General features: G+C 41.0%; 1 protein-coding gene across 5 annotated transcripts in view; it reads left to right on the top strand.

Moving 5' to 3' along the window:
- Nucleotides 1–22,726, top strand: part of adgrl2b.1 (adhesion G protein-coupled receptor L2b, tandem duplicate 1) — a 121,127-nt gene that overhangs the window by 86,206 nt on the left and 12,195 nt on the right. For 3 of the 5 annotated variants that reach the window (XM_079650835.1, XM_079650836.1, XM_079650839.1), the window contains 11 exons: nucleotides 5,378–5,674; nucleotides 7,904–8,004; nucleotides 9,594–9,779; nucleotides 11,824–11,862; nucleotides 14,868–15,051; nucleotides 16,624–16,746; nucleotides 16,911–17,116; nucleotides 17,597–17,770; nucleotides 19,011–19,220; nucleotides 20,246–20,466; nucleotides 21,243–21,309. In XM_079650835.1, the coding sequence (XP_079506961.1) occupies nucleotides 5,378–5,674; nucleotides 7,904–8,004; nucleotides 9,594–9,779; nucleotides 11,824–11,862; nucleotides 14,868–15,051; nucleotides 16,624–16,746; nucleotides 16,911–17,116; nucleotides 17,597–17,770; nucleotides 19,011–19,220; nucleotides 20,246–20,466; nucleotides 21,243–21,309 (1,808 nt within the window). The remainder of the gene's footprint in view (nucleotides 1–5,377; nucleotides 5,675–7,903; nucleotides 8,005–9,593; nucleotides 9,780–11,823; nucleotides 11,863–14,867; nucleotides 15,052–16,623; nucleotides 16,747–16,910; nucleotides 17,117–17,596; nucleotides 17,771–19,010; nucleotides 19,221–20,245; nucleotides 20,467–21,242; nucleotides 21,310–22,726) is intronic. The other 2 variants (XM_079650838.1, XM_079650837.1) reach the window with 1 other exon arrangement.

Here is a 22,726-nt window from a genome sequence, read left to right as displayed (position 1 = left end):
CAAACTGAAAGGGACACCTTTAATGTATTCTCTGTGATGTGCAAAAGCATTAACTGATTTCAGTCCAATGAATTCAGAAAAACCAATCAAGGGAGTTGGCAATTGCCGAGAGCATTTCAAACTAACAAGGAGAGAGAGGAGAAAATTAATTTGTATTTGAGGTAGCATTGATCGGAAGCCTTAAAGACGAGAGGCATAAAATGAATGGCTTTGTCCGAAAGGCTTAGCCACTCGGCTTAATCTTGAAGCAGTGAGCACAAGTGGGCTCAGAGCTGAATTGAAATGTCAAGCAAAAGTACTATTTCATATCCTGCATGCCACATAGATATATATCTATCATTACAAAGCTGGTGTGTTTTTTTTTTTTTTTTTGCTCAGCCATTTTGTGAATAAACCCAGCTGAGCATCTTGATGCACTTCGGTATATCCCTGTGCGACGCTTCCGAGTGGGCCGTCAAGACAGAGGACATTTATAGATGTCTCATGCACTAAGCCTGTGTTCCACCTCTGAAGCATGATGTTCGGTTACAGGAATAAAGGCTAAGGTAAGGGAGTCAGGAGATTTGCAATAGCTCCACTTGTTATTCTCAGTCTGTATCAACCCCGACAAGATTATGGCAGAAAATTGTTTAAGTCGACATTATATGTGTAGACGACAGTGATGTTTGAAATGTTTTTGCTCCGAGTGTATTTCTGTCTGCACATATATCTTCCTGTCTGCATGCATGGGTCTTTATTGTGAGCCTTCGTCTGACTCAGACCATCTAGTTGTGACTGCTCTGTTTCGGCTGCTCCCCAGTACTCAGTTTCAGGCATCATAAATTACCCTGCACAGACACAGGATATGTCCGGCAGAGCTTTTTCCGTCTAGTGCTCTTTAAAGAACAAGTGTCAAAAAAGCAGTGAGGCCCTGAAACAATTTATCGATGCCTTGAGTTTTTCCATTAAGCAGAAATCAAGACATATTCCACAGCATTGTTTAGGAAACTACAGCTGAATTGCGTTGTGGCCCTTTACCGTCCATGCCAAGCCGTATGCTCCTGTCACGTAGGTTTGGATGAAGCAGAACAGCATGAGCGCATTTAACAGCCTAATGTAAAATTCATGTCTTCAGGGACCTGTTTCTCTGTCATTAATTACCAACACTGGCTCTAGGTAAAGACACAAAAAAGACCAACTGTAGCTCGCACACGGATCCTCTCCTCTGAGACGGTCTTGTTACTGAGTCAAGCTTTAATGCACAATGAATACAGATATATGAAGCCCCACACACATGGAGGCACACATGTCTTACTCATTGTGGTATATTAGGACTGACAGCGTGGCAACACCCTATTGGTTTGGGTAAAGCAAAAGTCTAGGCCATTTTGGGATATATGTTCATTCCATAGGCTAGCAAGTCTGCATTGCACATACGCCCAACGTCAGAAAGATCGGACCACAATGTTTAACTAAATATCTTTAAATGTTAAAGTTACGTTTCAAACTACAACAGCAATACCTGGCTACCTGGAAGTGATTGTTTTTGTTAGCACAACGTCATGGTTATTTGGTGTATGATAACCCTTTAAAGGGAAACATCACATTTTTACTCTTACAATTTAAGTGTGTTTGCTTTAGAGGCTCTTAAATGAGCTCGATGACTTGTATTATCTTTGGACAGAGCCAGACTATCTTGCCTCTCTGTTGTCCAGTCCATGTGCTAAGCTAACTAGCAGCTGGCTACACCCTTACATTTGTCGTGCTGTATGCCTACCTTTTCTTATTCTTGTTCTTGAATTTCAAGTTCACGGTGCATTCACCACGTTTTAGTTTTCATTTTGGTCACCTTTTCATATGGGTTAGAAAGTATGCAGCTGAATCAGGTGCTTCTCGCTTTGACGAAAGCTAACTTTCAAGGGCAAGAAAAGAGGACTGCGGCACACATTTATCGCTTTCAGCCTTTTCTTCAGTGCAAACAAACCCTGCTGTAGAGATATTCTTTTGACTGAGCACTGCCTATTTGATTTTTCCTTACAACTATAAGTGTCTATTTGTCATTGTACTTGGTGGATTAGCCTTGTATGTGATTCATCTTAAAAATGTTAAACCAATTAAAAACCGCTTGATTTGGTTGGGACTTGTCATTGCTCTTCCGTAATAGCCGGTATTAGGCAGCTTATGATGCATTCATTCTGCCGTTTGTAATTCTAACTGCTTTTTACTGTATGTGTCATTTTAAATAGGGAAAGCCTATTTTAGTGTTGCAGAGTAAGCCGCAAAAGCAAGGCAAAATATAATATCTACATCTCTGATCATCTGATTCTGGTTTAATATTGTTTTGTCATCTCACTCTCCCGCAGATACTTATATTACTCTGGGGGCCTATAAAGTAATGAATCTAATTCTACTTCATCTCTGATATCTTGATTGATGATCTTGCATAATGGTTTTAATTTTTTTAAGCTCTGTTTAATTTTACACACTCTGGTTTAGACGTCGGTGACAGCCATTTGTCAAATCTTCAATCTCCAACTCTTCTATTATTTACAAGAGGTATTATTCAGCATATGGCGACAGTATGCCTCTGGTGTCAGATTGCCCATAAAGAGTGACTTCACTGCCTCTTGAGAGAAATGGCAGCTAATTGGTGCAGCCCTCTCTTGGTTGAGTGCTATCAGAGGACAAAGCACTCTTACTGGAGGGGAATGTGCTCTCCACAATCAAAAGAAAATTGTAGCACGTATGCTGCAGGGACATCAAAATAAACCCGCAAATGATTCAACATCTGACAAGCACATTGCTTGATGTAATATTAAATGAGTATGTTTTTTAATGTGATATTCTCAATGTCCTTCATAATTACTCTCTGTTTACCCTAGACTGTAAATATCAACAAAGATTGTATCTTGTCTTTGATTTAAAAAAAAATTATGATTTGGTGGCCATCTTAAAACCCCTTATTATTAATGCGATATGAATTCATGAATCTGACTGACAGTGAAAAATTAGAAAACAACTTAATGTTTAGTAGAATGAAATGACTAAAATATAGTTTAAATATGATTTTTTTTTTTTTTAAATACAATCTTCTTTAGATAAAGTGAATTAGGACTGCACAATTATATAAATGTTAGATTACTCTGCTAAATATCTCAGATAATACATTCATTGTTTGGTCTCTTATATATCAGAAAATAGTGAAATAACAAAGCCAGGTTTTCTTTGTACTATACACAGTCTATAAGGAAAATAATGGTCGGATTAATTGAAAATGATCAAAGTAATTTGTTGCAGCACTAACATGTAGATGTGGACACATATCTTTCTTTACATTGTACGTAATAATCCAAGCTTTTTGCAGCTTTTCTGAATTGTTTGAATTGCTGATGATAATTACGGCTATTAAAAAGCTTTTTCAGAAATGACAAAGAAACACTGAACAGAATATGTCTCTGTGCTGTATGATAATGTGTGATCAAGTGTGTGTGGGTGGCAGAGGGCTTTGGACTCAGGAGTTGGAGCAATATGGTTTCAGGAGCAGGTTAATCAGTTGACGCAAAAAAGTTGTTTCAGGCAGATGCATATTAGGGCTCATATCAGCCTGTGGAAAGCAGAAGTTTGCTCAGGTATGGAGAGGTTTAATATTCTCAAACCTAATTACACTTGCCCTTGTATTGCATTATACCTGAATATTGAATCAAAAGAGTCAGCCCATGAATCATCTCTCTTTTCCTGAGTCAATAAAAAAGCTTCAAAGGGTATACATAATATATGTGAAACATTTTCTTTTTTAAATAGCAAGTTATGTTAAGGGAAAAAAGTGTTTTAGCGTACTTCTATATGGCAAATTCCTTTCAACTAATTTATGTTAAAATATAAATAAAGTATCACATCTTTTATCTGATATTACTTCTAAATAAAAGGCAATGGTGATCCTGTCCACTAAGAGATATAACAAGACATTTCTAATTGTCAGCGGTCCGGTTTCTTAATTTCCCTTGTTTCCTGGGAGTAATTGTGATACCTTCAAAACCTGTGGGGGCTAACCGAACACTTCATGACAGTCTGCCCAAGTTAACCGCACATGTCAGCTGTTACTTTTGCTGCCGTGCTGCGCTGTGAACGGGTGGATAACAGACACACAATGACTGAGTGTAAGGTAATTAGCCAGAGCTCCTGACAGGAGTAAAGGTCATTGAGTGAAATGTCACAACTCAGCCGGCACCGCAGGGAGGTTTGCAGCTTATCTTCCTACAGTGAGCATCACAGAAATACTGCTACCTCCCTGCCGTGGCCTCCTGACTACATCGCCAAATATCAGCTTTGTAATAAACTCAGATATTTCACTGAAATGAAAAAGCAAAGATTCCCCTGACTGGCTGATTAGTGTGAAACGTGAAATGTGGGCTTTGTCACCGCTCTCTCTCAGGAAATGGAGATATTTGTCTGATGATGGAGTGTCAGATAGCATGATATTGCATTTTCCTAGAAGCACCAAGGGAACGTGAAGACAACACTATAGGGCCTTTCACAAAGTCAGACCTCATTGTGAGGAGCTGCTTTTATCTCTAAATACAATCAGGTGGTTGTGGCTGAAAACGTATAATGATTAATATAGGAGACTACCATATCCATATAGACACACATACCCAGATACATATAAACATTCATCATGTTTTATTTTTATTGGCTATTCATACTGTATACAATTGATAGATTTCCTATTCCTGCTCTCATTTCCTAGTTATCTCCAGGCTCTTTGCAGTGGCTATACATCTGTTGCGGACGCAGTGGTCTTAAGCAGAAACACACCTGAGCAATGGAGCAAACACAAGCACACTTGCACACTAGCATGTGCACATTCACATATAGATTTGCTTCGCAGGGTGGGCGTGGATCGGATATAGTGGAATCACATTATTGCTGATGTATGTTTTTGCCTGGAGCACTGCAGTTCTCCTTCAGCACAGCAGCTTTATTAAATTGACAGAGATAAACTAGGCAGAAAAAAGTAAAATGCAGACAGGCTTTATCTTCATTGTTGACATTTAATCAGCCCAAGGTACTGACTCTGTTGGAAGGAAATCACTGCTTTTGTCAAAGGATGCCCCACCAACACCGCTTGTCTTGTTTATGGCCTTGTGAAAACTAAAAATAGCAAGAGAGAGATAGATGTTTGGTGTTTGCAGGTTTGCTTTGCTTTTTTTCGTGAAGGAACAAAAAAGAGGTGGAGTTACGGGTGAAAGCTGCATGAAGCTTTTTATTTCCAGAAATCATGGGCAGCAGTAACTCAGTGCCAACGAGCCACGGGACTCCATTGCTAGAAACGATGGCAGCTCAAGTAAAAAGACATTTATGACTCAAGCCCTAGCATCTACACCCTTTCTCTCTCCAGTGCCAACCAGTGAAGATTTCTCCATCTCGCCATCTATAAGCAAGACCACCGTCATCAGCACCACGGCCGCGTCCACCATGAAGGGGCAGGGCGACACCACTGTAGTAGGAGCAGATCCAAGAGATGGGAGGGACCCGTTTGAAGACAAAAGTGGCTCAAGTACAGCAGAACCCACCGTCGCTGAGCTGCCACCGACACCCAGGCGCTTCTGTGAGGACACCCGGAGGAGAGCCATCGACTGGCCCCAGACCCACACTGGGAGCACTGTGGAGAGGCCCTGTCCTAAAGGAACCAAAGGTAGGCCCCCCATTACATTTACAGTGAATTCTAATATCAATCAATCAAAGTTTATTTATGTAGCCCGATATCATACATTTTACATTTGTCTCAGTGGACTTTACATTTTGTACAGAATAGGGCAGCAAGATTTTGGGAAAAAATCTAATTGCGATTTTTCTGACAAATATTCAGATTGCGATTCGAATTGCGATATTTGTTTTTAAGCGACCCAACGTAAGTTTATTGTAAAATGCGGCCATAACTCCGGCTAGGAAGGTCGTATCAACATGGTCCCGTCTCTAGCACCCCCGCAGCCCGAGCTACGAGTGAAAGAACTAAACTTACATGAAACTTCCGTTGGGTTGCTTTAAAGTCAAGCTTCAGTTTAAGGTTCACCCTGTAATAGATGTAACACATGTGATGGAGCATTACTAACCTGACTCAGACGGTTTGTTTCACCAAACCACCTAGGAGAGCTCCATTGGAAGCCATTTTGAAAGGGCAGGCACTTTCAAAAATACTTGGCAGGTGATTGGATCAATCTGTCTATCACCTTCTATCATGGGCCACTTCTGATTGGTTAATAATGGCTGGTACATGTGGAGCACAGCACTTCTGATTGGTGTGGATGACTGACACACAAGAAGAGAAAAAAAAAATGGTAAAAAAAATAAAAGAATGTTAAAAAAAATCGCAGGCTTTGCGATTTGATAATCGCATCATTTCAAATCGTGATTTCGATTTAAAATCAATTAATCGTTCAGCCCTAGTACAGAATATGAATATGACACCCTCTGTCCTTGGACCCTCACATCTGACGAGGACAAACTTCCAAAGAAACCCAACAGTAAATGGGGAAAAATTATTTGTTTTGATTTTCTAAACCTTCCCCCCCCCCCAGATGTTCTCTCTGCAGGATGCTAGTTGTGTCATTCTCAGAAACAGTATTGTGAACAAAAACATAAAAATGTAGTTACATGGTTTTATGGTTTTCTAAGAATAAGGAAACGCAAAAGGTCAAAAGCATTTGATTGTACAATCAGGTTCACGTGTTTTTGCTATATTTTCATCTACATCAAGTCTAGCTATTTTTAATAATCTTGATTATTCGCTACTACCACTCTGTTGTAGGTAAACTGTAAGCGTTTTTTCCCCCTCTTTTTTCATTAACAATCAAGCATTTCAAACAGAGTGTCAGAATCACACTCAGCCTACAAATGATCAGGAAGAAAGCGTCAAAGAATATGGTTATTTCCATTGCATCAATCTATTAAGTATACAACATTTTACCCAGTGGGCATGTCAGATTTTAAACTATAATATAGCATGATTAGAGCCTTGTCACTTCCCTGAAAAAATGGTAAAGCTGCTCCTGTTTGTGTGTCATTTTGAAACCCTATAAGAGCACAGGGACAGAGAAAAATGCCCATTGCCCTATTACAGCGTAACAAAATCCCTCAAACAGGGGCTATTTGGTGCGCGGATCTATCTGTTCTGTCTCTGCCTCATTTCCCTCCTAACAGAGCACAGAAACCATGAAGTTAATGGATATCATTTAGGAAGTTATTAATTAGAAAGCACCGCCAAAATCCAATGTCTACATTGTGTCTTAATTACATTCAGACATTGTGTTCCTAGTTATTTCTCACATTATCATTTCTCCTGCGAGGATAGGAAGCCAGCATTAAGGGGATCATTGTGCTGTTGTAACAGTTCAGTTGACAATGATGCTCACAAAGGAATCCCTCACAAGTTACCTTAACACCTCATCTCAGAGACTGAAATGACTGTCAACAGAAAAAGCAGGGCTATTGTGGGATGAAAGTGAAAAAGAGACAATGTTTTGATTGTGGGGGTGAAAAGGGAACGATTCTTAGTTTGTATAATGTATGTTGTCACTGTTGTCAGTGAAGTGGCGTTCATTAGGAATATTTTGACATGCATGGCATATACAATGTTTACAATACTGGAATATGTTTACATTCAATAACAGTTTGTTTGCCAGGTTTGTCCAAGCCATGTAGGAACCTGATAATGTTTTAGTATGCCTCCTACGTGTTTTTCTGTTTTTGTAGACTGTACAAAGCCTGCAGCCCTTTCAAATTGTTTGGAAGTGGTTGCTTCTGCTAAACAGTTAGTTTCCTGCACCAGAGAGTCTGTATGAATGAGGGATCAGCGGGAGGAACTGCATCTGAGCAAAGGTTTTGGCTTCCCTCCAACTGTTGTGTTTATTCTGTGTTACTGCAGGCATCGCCTCCTTCCTCTGCACTGTGGCAGGGGCCTGGTGCTCCAAAGGACCAGACCTCAGCAACTGCACCTCCCACTGGGTGACTCAAGTGGCACAAAAGGTAAAACAGCAATGTGTCAGTTGCAAAATATAGCAGCCAAAAACATGTTACAAGCCAAAAAATAAAACATCTAGTGGCAATTTTTGACCCTTTTGCTTGCTTTCTTTATTTTTCCGAATACTAGCAGAGAGCTGTCAGGAGTAAATAAGATGAAAAGCCTTTTTTTTAAAAGTGTAGCTTATAAGTGTGATGGCAAAAATAAATTAGCTATCAAGAGTAAATGCTATGTTCTGCCGTCAGTATCTGAGAATCAAAGAGCCAGAGCTTCTTTCTTTTCTGACTCATCTGCTTTGAAGTTCAACTGTCATGCAGGTAGAAATGTAATGAAGACGCACACAGATAATGATTTCAGTAGTCTGAACAGACCGTAATGCAACACAAACACACAACATGTTGCATTCTGAGGAGATTTCTCTCGACCTGAAAAACACTTTGCACCTGCGGGAGGTTCAGAGAGGGCTTTTGGTAGTTGGCATTGCCACAATTACTAATTATGGGTTTTTGAAGTATAGCATATTAAAGAAACAAGCCGTAGCCACAGGAAATCAGCTTAATGTTTGAGTGTGTTTTATGACACAATGTGTGTACATAGAAGCTTCTCGCAAATGCAAAACACTCAAATAAATTGTGTTAAAGCTTCAATATGATATGTCTGAAAACCCATTAACTGCAAACATGCCATGTTGCCACATTGAGAATAAGGGTAAAACCTACACTTTATTCCAATTTAGAAACGCCCAGTAATATTCTGAGGTGGTTTTATACATTGATAGTCTAGTAGTGACACGAGATAAATATTAGCCTTGGTTAGATTTTTTTTCTAAACATATTTTCTCATACTCAAGTGAAAGCAGATACATAATGTGTATGATTGAATGTATTGATTCTATTAGAAATGGCATTGAATTATTATATATAATATGGTGGTTTTGCAGCCATTATACAAACTGTTATGATATTTTCTCTAAGTGGGAGATATACTGATATGTGGCATGCATGTTGCTCCCACTCAGTCACTCGTAGCCGTTGTCTGTATGAAATGACATGAACGCTGCATTAGCTTTCTCCTTGTGAAGTTTAATTGGCAGTTCAAGTCCAAAGTCACATTTTGATTGATGCTTGCATGTATTGCTTCATTTCCCTCTCAGTACAAAATGGAAGAGTAAATGGATTTCTTGTATGCAAAGTGCAAAAAGCTTTATAGCATGGAGATAAGTATACGGTATATACTCTATAGATTTAGTAAGGAATTGGGTCAAAGCTAAGTCAAGGCATGCAGGAGGGCTGTAAAATAACAGCCATGAACACACTGATCACCGATGAGGAAACACTGACAGCTTATTGATTCAGATTTTTCTTTTCTTTTCTTCAGCTTGTGTGTTAGAGTCATGCCATTATGTTCCGTGATAAACATGCTTCATTGTGTTTATATTCAGCCTGCACACAGTTACTTTTTTTCCTCCTGAACAAGCAATGGGTTGTGACACTCCAGGTGTATGCGGGATACATTATTTCAGCTTCAGCTTGCAGAAGCATCTCAGGGCCTGCTTCTCTGACACCCGCCTGTTTTCCCTTGTTGCTGTTTTTAGATTCGGAGTGGCGAAAATGCTGCTAATTTAGCCAATGAGCTGGCACGGCACACACAGGGCCCGGTGTTTGCCGGAGACGTCAGCTCCTCGGTGCGTCTGATGGAGCAGCTCGTGGATATCCTGGATGCTCAGCTGCAGGAGCTCAGACCCAGCGAGAAAGACTCAGCTGGGCGCAGCTTCAACAAGGTACTGTGAAATTCATGTCTCGCATTGGCTCTGTCTCCTTTTCCCCCCAACTCTGTCAGCATGATTCAGGACGTCATTAGCAGGACACCTACTAATACACACACAACACATGCATGCACTCACACACATTCATGGACACGCAGAGTTTTGGGTGAGGGGGCTAGGAAGGCAGGTCTAGCCCTGAGGGGATCTCATTCCTCTACAGCTCCCTAGTAATTACCGGCTTTGGAAACCCAGGCTCACCTGGCAGTTTTACCTTAAAGAAGCTAATGGCCATGAGCCCCCTTACAACACAAAGAATAACTCTTCATTGCTGACAAGTGTGGAACTGCTTCCTCGCTCGTCAGGAAAGGAGTAGGCCCAAGACGTACTTACAGCTCTCAGCTGCAGGCAGTCCCATGGAGAGATGAGTGACAGATTGAAAAATTACATTGTTATTCAGACTTTCTAGACATCAGTTGCTCTGTAAACAAGGTTATTTGCACCAGAATGATGCCCCTGTTTTGTGGCTTTATGTTCAAGACACCTACATTGTTTTTGAAGATCAGAAAAGGTTTCCAACTGAGGTGTACATCAAAATAAAAAACTCAGGCTTGTGATTGACTGATGACAAGCAACATTGACAACAGTTAAATGACATTAGCAAGTTTTGTTGTGTTAACGACAAATCACACGTTCATGATTTGTACTGAAGTAGCTTAAAGGGGACCTATCATGCATAATGCACTTTGTGATGTCTTTTATACATATGTGTTCCCGGTGCGTCGGGGAACTCACGCAGCATCAGAAAATAAAACCTTCTCTCTTTTCCTCCGTACCCAAATCTTTTAAAAACGGGTGTACAACGAGCGGATACAGATTCCATCCGAACTGACTTCAAATCTGCAGCGGACCCATCGAAAGTTGCTATCAGAAACAATGCCTGACGTGTTTTGGACGTAATCTCGTCTTTGTTTACATTAGCAAGCCTCGCTAACACTCAGAGCTAACCTGTACTGTGTAGAGCACGTGTTTTTAAAAAGCAGGAAATAGAAAAATAACTCACTTTGTGATAAACCTGCAAGAGAAAAAGCATTTGAGCTCCATACTATTTCAGAAATAATCCTTGACGTGGTTTAAACAGGATGGCGTTTTATCACAGCAGAATTGAACTTTATCTCCGGTAGAATTCTGATCAGGCATTAGCTCCGCCTCCTCTTATTTTCTCTTTTTCAAGCTAAGGACCCAAGATCCGCGTTTCTCTAACAGGGCTTCAAAAGAGGGGTTTGAGCAGTATGAGGGATGGCTACAATGGGTGAACTGTTTGGTATTTTGAAAAACTTCACAGACATGTTTTGTATAGGTATGGCCCTACAATATATGTTTCAAATATAGCATGATGGGTCCACTTTAAACAATGATATGGTCCTTTTCGTGTCATGCAGCCCTTTCCCACAAAGCAACAAGTGGTAAATGGTGGTGAAAATGTCAGCAACCTTGTTTCGGTTGAAGAACTATTTTCCTGTGTGATTGTTTCCAGGAGGTGTTTATTATGTAAAGGTTGTAATATATAATAAAATGTTATCTCTTTGTTTTCCAATTCTTTGTGAAAGCCACTGTATGTGATTTTCTTCGGTTGGACTCAATTAGGTAGAAGATGGAGATTTATTTAATCCCAAAATACAAACAAAGGGTTTTAATATAAAGTCATCTATCTCGATGCCATGAAATACAAATGGCCTCATCACACATATTTTATCTTTCCATTTATTTTAAAGCATCACTAATTGGGAGCATCAGAATCTAGTCTCAGCATTTTCCCTACACAGCTGTGCATTTCTCATCTCTTCCCCTCACTAATATACATATTCATATTTAGAATTCCCCGGAAAACATTTATAGCCGTCGGGGCATTTCAAGGTTGTAGTTTTTAGACCTGTGCCTTTTCTTCTTTTCATTACTTCTGTATGTTATGGTAAGTGGCATGACTTAATGCTTCCTGTGTTCTTACCACCTCTTTCTACAATCTGTCTTTTGTGCTTGATCCTCTTGTTTTGTGGAAAAGCTTCAAAAAAGAGAGAAGACATGCAGGGCGTACATGAAGGTATAACTACTACTGCAGGCTTTCCGTGTTGCTTTGGTACCCCGATCCCTAATGCCTTACCAACAGCATGCAGCAGTGTCTGTCTCCATGTCCTTGATTGTCTTGTTACAGTTTGTGCCTGGTGACCTGCTTGTACAAGATGTAGCTGCTTCCTCCTCTGACTCGGTTGTCTGTTCCCCCTTCATTCTGTCCAACTGAGGACGCCACTGTCAATATCACTCCGTCTTTGTCCTGTTTCCCCTCCTCTGCGTGCTATCACTTGTAAATCTTTCCTTCTTTTTTTATTTGTCCTCCTTTTCCTCATCCCCCACTCTTTTTATCTCTCTTGTCGACTCTTCATACATTGTGTGAATAATTGCCTTCCCACGGTCGTAATTGCACCTCCCTGTCAGCCAGAAGTGTGATCAAAGTGGCAGTGTGCTCAATTTTCACTTGCTTATAATGTACAATTTCTAGTCTCCCTTGTCCCCATAACACAAAAAAAATCTCCTCCACCCGGTGCAGATGTGTGCTATCTGTGAGATTAATTTCTGAGCCCATTAATATGTTTGTGTTCAATTCGAAGTTTTAGTCTTTCGCCTAGACGTTTTTCTTCTGCTGTACTGAGAAATATTTCCTCGGTTAGGTTCAAGGCATGGTGTAAACACTGGGGAGAAGATGCCTTGCATGGCATTATACAAATGAACAGATTTTGTTTCTGTCAGTGGCTCATGGGGGCCCCTAAATGTTTGAGGATCTTATTTTACTGAGAGAAAAAGGCCTTACATTTCCCTACGAATATATTTTTAGCAGTGCTAGCAGCATAGCTCTATGGAAGGTCTTGTCGACCAGTCTATCTCTAGGCCTAGACCACTTTGATCCAGAATGAAAGATCTCTATAACCGTAGAATGGATTGCCAGGACATTTTTCTACAGACATTCATGATGCCCAGAGAATGAATCCTAATGAGTTTGTTGATCCCCTCGCTTTTCATGTTGAGGCCCCATGAGGTTGGAATTTGTGGTTTAAAAAGACAGGGGTTTAGCATTGGACTCTCCTTGAGAGACTTATGTTAGACAGTTTGAAGAATATATGAAAATCAAGGCAGCTGAACCACAAACATCATCTCAAGACCTGTAAACAGATGTGTAGGTTACCCTTTAAGAAAAATGTCTCAACAGCTATCCGATGGATTTGCATAACATTTAGACATTCACGTCCCCCCTAAGGATGAATTGCCATAACTTTGGTGATCCCCTAAACTCAATTTGAATTTGTCCAAATTGCTAAATGTACCATCTGCCTCATTTTAACCTTGTGTGCAGTTCTAATTATCAATGTTAACCTGCTATCCCACTAAGCGCTGAACTTTACACTTGGCAAACGTTGCATCGTAATAGTAATAGTTTTAAGGCTAATGTTAGCATTTAGCTAAAAGAAAAGCCTTCAAGTTCAGCCTCACAGATCTGCTAGCTTTACTGCTAGTTCTTGTGTAACTGTTATGTTCATAATAGGTTGTAGCCCTTAGACAGGTATGGCTTGTTAGCCAAGCTCATTTCATTTCACTATCTATAGCGAGTTATGGTAGCTCCTCAGGTAGCGCCCCTGTGATTTGCAAAGTGACCTCCACCAAGGCGAGAATTAAAGAGGAGTCAGTCCATACACCGATTATTCCGGTGCTTCACAAATTAGAGACAACATTTTATTCCCCCTTTCGGTTTCATGGCTCCTTTGAGGATAGCTCACCAGGGGGGGTTAGTGTCTGTCTCTTGTAATGGCTCCTACCCTATAATAGCCACTGTTCTCTCTCCTGCGCACACACACACACGGACACATGGACACTTACTCCCATCATAGTCACAGCTCACAGGCTTCCAGTGGCCTGCAAGGTCAGGGCCATAGAGATTGATTTCTGTGCTCTGGACGAGATATTAAGACACGCTGAGAGCCCTGCGTCTGGAAACAGTCATGGCTGTGTTTAATATGATCTCAGTGGGTAAATGTTGCGGTTAATCATATAGTGGTGCAGACTTTGGTTGATTTCCTTTCTTGTTATTTCAGGCAAACGGATAATCCTGTCTGTGGTCAATTAGTGTTTTGGATAATCACAGCTGTGACTAATTGGTACAGTGAGCAGGGCTTGTTGTGGTTAATTACCGTTATTGTGGTGGGCCTTGCTGTGGTTAATGGCACCTATGGTTAAATTGTCACTCTGATTTATACCAGGGGTTGAGCTAGATTAAGAATCTTTGTAAAACTGTCTGTGTTTGGTGGGATTTGGGAAATTGAGGTCGGGGCTGTTGTGTCAGGCAGGAGTCATGAACTCTTCCAGGGTCAAAGGAAACTCCTGTTTTATCAACATATGATACTTGTGTGGGTTTGGTGGAATGTTTTGCTGACTTACTGCTTATCATAAAGCAGGAAATGAAAGGATTGCCATTGAAAACAAGCAGAAATGTTCCCCCATCTTGACTCAAACTGCCACTCTGGACATGGATTACATGATAATGCCCACTTTCCTCCAGGAGAAAAGTGTTCAAGGCCATTATGGGCTGATCCGGTTAGGGAAATAGCACTGTGATTTATGGTGCTACTTGTTTGGAATATACCTTCTTAAAAATAAAGAACTGAGAAAGAAGCTTTTTAGGCAGCTTCATTTAATAAAGAGAAAAGCAAAACATTTGGTTTGTATTTTACATCCCCTCAAGCATTTTTACATTATTCAATAAAAAAATGGTCCAAAAGAGGTTTCCTTTGATTAAGCCTTTTTTTCATAAACAGAATATTAAATAAAACATACTGCATTTTTTATCATCATTATTATTATTTTAGTTACCCTTGTCTTCCTTGAAACCTCAGTCAGAGTGATGTTGATATTTCAGTGTCAGTCCTTGTTGCTGCTGTCACTGTTAGCCATGCATGCCCTTTCTGTTATTTGCTGCCCGATCCTGTTCTTTGTTATTAAACTGAAGTTATGATCGGAGGAAACAGAGAGCTGACATTTCACTTGTCTCCATGGATACAGGCAATCGTGGACACTGTTGACAACCTCCTGAGGCCGGAAGCTCTGAAATCCTGGAAAGACATGAATTCCACGGAACAATCGCACGCCGCCACCATGCTACTGGATACCCTTGAGGAAGGGGCATTTGTCCTTGCTGAAAACCTGATCGAGCCAGCGATAGTTAAAGTACCCGCAGAGAATATCAGTAAGTCCTTCTCCAACATCTATAAAACAAAAAAATAACAGGAAAATGTCTGTCAGTCACAATTGTGATGCTAATCCTTATTTATTATGTTTGGGCCGTGATCAATCTCTTTAAAAGTGTTTCAAACTGTGTGGTAAAATTGTCTTCAGGGTTGTTGTTTTTTGCTATTCCCAAAGGAGAATATTATTTTTAATAGGGTAATATTTCACTGACATACAAACACTAGATGTATCCAAAACAACAAGAAAATATGCCCTGACAGGCAGTTTATTAGCAACATGGTCTCATTCATTTAAGGCTGTTTTGTGTAGACTGTCATACTTATACTCATAGCTCTTAGTTGCTATGGATATGGTCTCCTACTCATCCTTTTGTCTTATACCTCATTGATTTTTAATATTTTTGCTTTGCATAGTAAAGTCACCTCATTGACTGTGGGCTGAAAGATAAACTGTCCAGACCTCTGGGGGGAAACAAAGAAACCATTTGAATAGCATTGTTCCATTCACACGGCACTCTATCAGTTCTCTCCAAGCCTTTCCCATTAAATGGTAGTTAGCTAAGCTGATAAGGACTAGTTGCTGTGTCTCTTCCAAAAGCACTGATTAATACATTGTGTAATATGCTGTATATTGGACACTTAATCACCGCATCAGGCAGTTTTTATGAGCTTCTCAAGCTCATGCTTATCTGCATATTAGCGATAATATTCCAGCAGAGAAACATGAAAACAGCCATATGAAGAAACACACAATTTCCGAGAGCAGCTTACCTAACCTTCTTTGAAGATTTGGAAAAAAATGGGGAAATTATTGTTGCTCCTAATTAGCAGTTTGTCGAAGAAAGAAAAAAAAAACGGCACCTCGAGGCATTCAACAAGGGCAAGAAGAGGGGAGGGAAAGAGAAGTAGAAACTACACTGAGGAGGGGTGCAACCAGAGACAATTCCTCATCTCCGACTGTCAGAAGCCATCTATCTGAGGAAGTGAGGCCGTTTCTGATGGGAGGGAGTGTGCTGATACGTGTGTCCTCCTGACCCCTCAGTAATTTCACACATCAAAGGGAACACCACCCGGCAGCTGGCATGCCGGAGAGAGGGGCTGCTGGAATTTGGAGGATTTTCAGAGATTTGCTTGTCGAGCCCAGAGTTATCTGAACCCACAGGGGAGAAAAAAGTAAAAGTAAAAGCTCAATGATATTTTTGATCCTATGAATATTTGACATTCATGCTGCAGTAGGCTGCATGCTTGCATTTGCTCATCCTCTATCACTGCCCTTGTTGTCATTTTATCTTTTAGTTCCTGCCTCGGAGGCTTTTACAATGCCAACTAACAGCTTAGCGACATGGTTCTTTAAGTAAATGACACTCTACGGGGTCTGGACAATAATATAAGATGATGTTACTGGTACAATGAACCTTGAGTCTTTACACACACCCCGCTTAGAATTAGGGGAGCTCTGTTAAACACCACATATCGCTTTTTGAGATTATTCCCAAAGAGTAATACATCCATCTTTTTCTATCTCTTTTTCTATCTCTTTCTCATTCCCCTCACGTTCTACCATCTCTCAGTGTTGGATGTGTATGTGTTAAGCACCGACGGTCAGGTGCAAGACTTCAGGTTTCCTCAGACAAGCAAGGGTGGAGCGTCTCTTCGGCTTTCCTCCAACACGGTCAAGGTCAACAGCAAAAATGGTGAGAAATAAAACATTGAATCATTGTTATGAATGATTGAATCAAGTTGTTCCCAAAATCTGAAAGTATTTCTTTAATATTTTGCCCATGACTGCAAAATCAATCCTTTTTTTGTGATTCATGCTGCTGTATATGTCTGATGATTGTTTTATTGCCGGTTGCAGGTGTGGCGAAGCTGGTATTCGTTCTCTACAAACACCTGGGTCAGTTCCTCAGCACCGAGAACGCCACACTGAGGGGAATGGGGGACCTGAGCAAACGCAACATCTCCCTCACCGTCAACTCCCACATCCTGTCGGCTTCTATCACCAAGGAGTCCAGCCGTGTGTTTGTGGCAGACCCCGTGATCTTCACACTGGAGCACCTGGATGTAAGCCTTCTCCTGGGACTCACCCAGACCACACTGTAGAGCTGAAACAGCTGCACAAACTGTTGAAGTGAAGGGCGAATGAAGCCTTTTGATGGATCATTGTTATAGAAAAACTGTTGGAGTAAAGAGAAGTCATCTATATTATGCCGGTGTTACAGTACAGGTGGTGATTGTAGTAGAGGTAGAGATGCAAGTCATGCTTCTTCTGTGCTTGGAATTTGCCAAAACCTCCAACATCTCAACATATAAACATATTTCTTTATCTGGATCATTTTCTTCCAACCATAGATTGTATTTAAATAATTTTGTTAGCACATCAGGTATACTGACTTTCTGTTTCTTACAGGTAGATATATATATGTGTACAATCATGCATATTGCAGCGCATGTTCATACAGTATATGTTTAATCGTCTCTCTCTCTCTCTCTCTCTCTCTCTCTCTCTCTGTCTCTCTCTCTCTCTGTGTTTGCGTTTTGTAGAAGATACACTACCACAACCCCAATTGTTCCTTCTGGAATTACTCAGAGCGCAGCATGATGGGATACTGGTCCACTCAGGGCTGTAAACTGCTGGAAACCAATAAGAGCCACACCACTTGCTCCTGCAGTCACTTGACCAACTTCGCCATCCTCATGGCTCATCGGGGAAATGTGGTAAGTGGCCCTCTCTTTGTGGTTTGCAGGGTCTATTTTTCTGTCTCAGTTGGTTGTTCTTCCGTCTCGCTGACAGATTTTTGCACACGGCGAAGAACAAGAATGGCATTTCAGTGGAGATAATTAGATTATTGCTGGAGGAGAAGGTAAGGGTGGGGGAGGAGGTGGGGAATAGGAAGCGTGCTGTCACTTTAAAAGAGCGAGATTGTGGATCAGGATAGGAAGAGCCATACCATTATCATAGGTAATTATATTTTACCTATGGTCCGTGTCTATTATTCCTCCATGCATATGTTCCTGAGAATCATAAGGCGCAGTATAACCTCAGATTTAACTTGTGTTTCCACCCCGCTTGAAGTGGTGTAGGATCCATTTGGTAGAGAAATGCAATTACAATCCAATTACATGATAAATAGCATGTGTGGCGGGGACCTAGCCAGTAATAAATGTGAAGGATAAGTTTGTGGTTCTTTTAATAATACGTCCCATTTCATGAACTCTGTCCCTGTCATCTGTCTTAACCTCAACCTTAACCACAGCTCGAAACCAGAGCCCTGAGGAAAGGCTTAGCCTCACACCAATTCCCTGCACATCACCTCAACTGCAACTCCTGCCCTCAATAAAATTACGGATATCACAGGAGGAATTGCCTCACTTTCGGGCCACCATGTCCTTCAGTGGCAATTGTATGGTCAGGTCTGCTATTTTCACATTTGCCTGCTGCCGATCTTGAAACATGCTTAGTTTAAAATGTATGATTTCACCTCAAAAAGGAGAACCAACATGTGGACGTTCAATCACGTGGTTTGTGTGGTCGTTTTTAAAACTGATGCTTTCTGCCACATGGCCATCATGTGATCAAAGCATGTTCATTTTTTTAGTGCCAAATGTCATCAGGTAGGATCGGGGTAAAGGATTAGGGTCGCTGGATCTAATATAAGGCACCAACGGTGTCTGAGTTGCTCAAATTGAGTGCATATCTTCTAAAGTTATGTCTTTTTTGTACAGAATTAACTGTTTTTGTAATACTATCTCCATTGCAACAGTGAAACATAGTTACCACACTGAAAGACTGTAACTTTGAAAGAAATCTACATATTTTGTCTAACTCACAGGAACTGGATTTTGCAACAAATCTTAGAAAGAGACATTTTAATGGGGTTTTTGAACATTTGAACAGGAGGAACACAGCATGCAAAACCTGCTTCTGTTCTCAGACAATGTGTCTCTTTCTCTTTAGGGGGACGGAAGCGTCCATGATCTTCTGCTCACTGTTATCACCCGGATGGGTATCGCTGTGTCTCTCGTCTGCCTTGCCATCAGCCTCTTCACATTCTGCTTCTTCAGAGGTCTACAAAGCGACCGCAACACCATCCACAAAAACCTCTGCCTCAACCTGTTCATCGGCGAGCTCGTCTACCTCGTGGGCATCAACATGACAGAGCCAAAGGTACATTCAGTGGCTGTTAGGTTAGCATACAATCCACATTATATTTAAATCCCACATATAAATACTCTATCTTTAGTTCTAACACTTCAATGAATCTATGATGCTGACTCTGAGTAAAATGTTCAAACTCGGGATGTATTTGGGGGGAAGGGTTTCTAAAGCTTCACTATTTTACCATATACAAATATTCCATACATTACCTAATATACACTGCATTATTTAGGTCTTTGAAAACTTTTGCATCTTTTGTAAAACTTAAAATAAAAAGATATGGCTTTGAACTAAGCTTTGTTTCACAGTGTGGATTCTAAGGACCATTGTATTGATGATTATATGTATACAGTTTTTTTTTTACTATTATTAGCTTAGCTAAGCTAATAATAGTAAAAATGTCTAACACTAAAAATGGTACCAAACATATATTTACATATATACTGTAATGTCATTTCTGAGAACTAGTGGTGATATAAATACATTTAAACATTGCCACTCTATCACCTTATAAAGGTGTAAGCCTTTCTACACGCCCAGCAGAAACCCAGTAACATTAACATTCATGTGGAGCACTACATTGTTTCTGCACACCTGATGAATGTAAGGCCAATATTCACTCTCCTTTAGCTCTGATTTTGTCTCTACAAACTCCTGAGGGAAATATTTGGCTCTTTGGCAGCTAAAGCTGTTTGTCTGTGTTCCAGGCAGGTAGTGCACAGTTGGTTATCAAAGGTTCTTTGCTGTCAACAGCTGCCTGCTGCTTCAGCTAAACATTGAGCGGAAAAATACAAAAAATCTTAAGCAACTCCTTTCACATTACATCTAGTCATTAGATCCAATCAAAAATATTGATTGGGTCAGCTTTACATAGACCCACTAATTGATCCTGTACAGATCTTACTAATCTGGGCTACTGTCACCATTTATTGAGCTTTTAAAATAAAAGGAAAAGTCTGAAAAGTCAGATCCCTCTATCCCTTTGAACAACCTCTTACATTTGAGTGTAATGTCTGCATGTTTGTTCCTGTCAGCTGGTGTGCTCCATCATTGCCGGCGTTCTCCACTTCTGCTTCCTGGCTGCGTTCGCCTGGATGTGTCTGGAGGGTGTGCAGCTGTACCTCATGCTGGTCGAGGTGTTTGAGAGCGAGTTCTCGCGCAGGAAGTACTATTACATCTCTGGGTACCTCATCCCGGCTGTGGTTGTGGGAATCTCAGCCGCCATCGACTACAGAAGCTATGGCACCCAGCGGGCGTAAGTGTGACATCTTTGTAGGGATTCCTGTTTTGTTGAATAAAATGAGGAACATTAGTCTTCCCTTCTCCCCACCAGCATGCATGTGTGTGCTAATGATATTAATATCCCAAAGAGTGGTGAACCTCTGCCCCTTGGTGAATGTACACCCTGTCGCAGCTGTGACGGGGTGTACATTTCTGTGAGGCTGTGAGCAAAGCTGCAACCTTAATGAACGCGCTGGCTAGCTGCACCAGCCTACTGGGTTTTTTATTCTTTGCATGTGGATAATTGCCACCCTTGTCAGTTAAAATGTTATGCACTTCCTCTGCTGGTCTTCATCCAAGCAGCACGTTTTATGACTTGTAAGTCTGCAATCCTCTAATTTATGGAATTTAGGCTAACGTTTTTTCAAACTCTATTTTATGGCTGTAGTCTTCACTTCGTTTCTGTTTCCTGGTGATAAACACAGACGCAAGTGCAATTCATTCTTGAACTGTCTACAATATATTGTTTACTGTTCAGACTCTAAGGTATACACACAGTCAGACATCCCACATTTATAGACTGTGAAGTCATGAGTCCAATAACCGCTGGCTTTTAGACTGCAGCTTCTCATGGCACGGGGCCAGCGCTCTCTCAAGGTCGGGTTTTCTTCTCTGTGGTCAGAGGAGTCTCTATTCTGTTGCTGTGGTGTATCATGCAGCCGGCTCTGCTGGGACCTGATCGATGAGACACAACTGTGTTTTGGCAATGAGATAATTTTGTCAACTGAATATCCTCTTTGCACCCTTTAGATGCTGGCTGAGGGTTGATAACCATTTCATCTGGAGCTTCATTGGACCGGTGACCTTAATCATTGTGGTGAGTTGAAATGTTTTGTGATAACCTCTTTTTGTTCTTCTTCCAAAGAAAATCTTTGAAAACAGATTATAGATTTCCTCCCTCTCTCTGTACTGACAGCCTCTTAGCTCTACTTTCCCAGATCAATTTGCATGAAAGGAAAGTGGTCCCATTATAGCTGACACAAGGACATCAGTGTCCACTCAGCTATGAAATCCTCTGAAATCAGAATTGGTGCGCAGCAACAACTCAAAGCTGTTTGGTCCTTGCTATACATCTAGAGAATACTCTCCTCGCGCAATCAGGAGGAGAAATCGTTTCAGGCATGAAGGTCATTTGCTCAGTGGGAAAACAAGGATGATGGTGGTGGGTGGGGGTGAACATGGAAGTAATGAGTGGGTGGGCCAGACAACCATTATCACAGCTCATAGCCCTGCTGAGGATCATGACACGTCCCCAGCCAATCCCAGCACACGGACATCTCCATCTTCACCTTTTAATATTTTATGTGTTGGACAGGGTGTTCTCAAAACACACACACATAACACATGCATGCAGGAATGTATGCGCAAAGCCCTGAACAAACATTGCGTTTCCATATAGGCGCATACGGTAACACACATGTTAATCTGTCCGTAGGCTGTAAATATATGCAGAAACTGGGAGAAGTGCTGTGTCGGCAGTGCTATTTTTTTGCGCTGAATTTGGCAGAGGAGTGAGAGACCTGAATATTGTAGCGGACAGCCCCTTGGAGACAGGGACTGAGGGGGGGGGGAGTCCATATGTAGTTTGCCTGAGCTTCCTGCAGAGTGCTTCCCCGACTGTCCGTGTATCTGTCTGTCTCATCGGATCTGTGTCATCACTCGTGGCTGTGTTAACTTCATCTACAGCCACTCGACTCATGCGGACAAGAATCGGCCCCAGTGACTAGGAGACAAAACTCAGCATTACTCTAAGCTGTGATCTAAAAGCCTCTTTCTGTCTTCTAAGCCACTCCTTTTTTCTTCCATCTTCTCCCCTGCTGTTGTTGGATTCCATCTGCTTTCCCACTCACTCTCTTTGTTCCATTTTAAGACCCTTTCTTTCGTTGCCTTGTAGTTCTCAGAATGCATCCATATGGGAAAACAATCAGGATCCTTTCTTGCTTATTTGTGAATGAAGAACTGAAAATGAAGTATAAGCCGAGACTACCTGGAGATCATTACACTTTGTTTTTTCTTTCCAACTCTACTTTTATGTTGTTTATTTTCCTTCACAGAAAATAAGGGATAAACAGTTTTAATAACTTGGAAATCCGTGCATATACTTGTTTTTCTTAGAACTTTTAAAGAACTATATTTCAAAGGTAGCGGGCCAAATTGGAGCACATCTCCTCCTTTTCAGGCTCTCCCTTTAAGGGGACCTATCATGCAAAATGCACTTTTGTACGTCTTTTATA

Source organism: Notothenia rossii (genome assembly GCF_949606895.1).
Source record: "Notothenia rossii genome assembly, chromosome: 9".
Lineage (NCBI taxonomy): Eukaryota > Metazoa > Chordata > Actinopteri > Perciformes > Nototheniidae > Notothenia > Notothenia rossii.
This window is presented reverse-complemented; position numbering and strand designations above follow the sequence as displayed.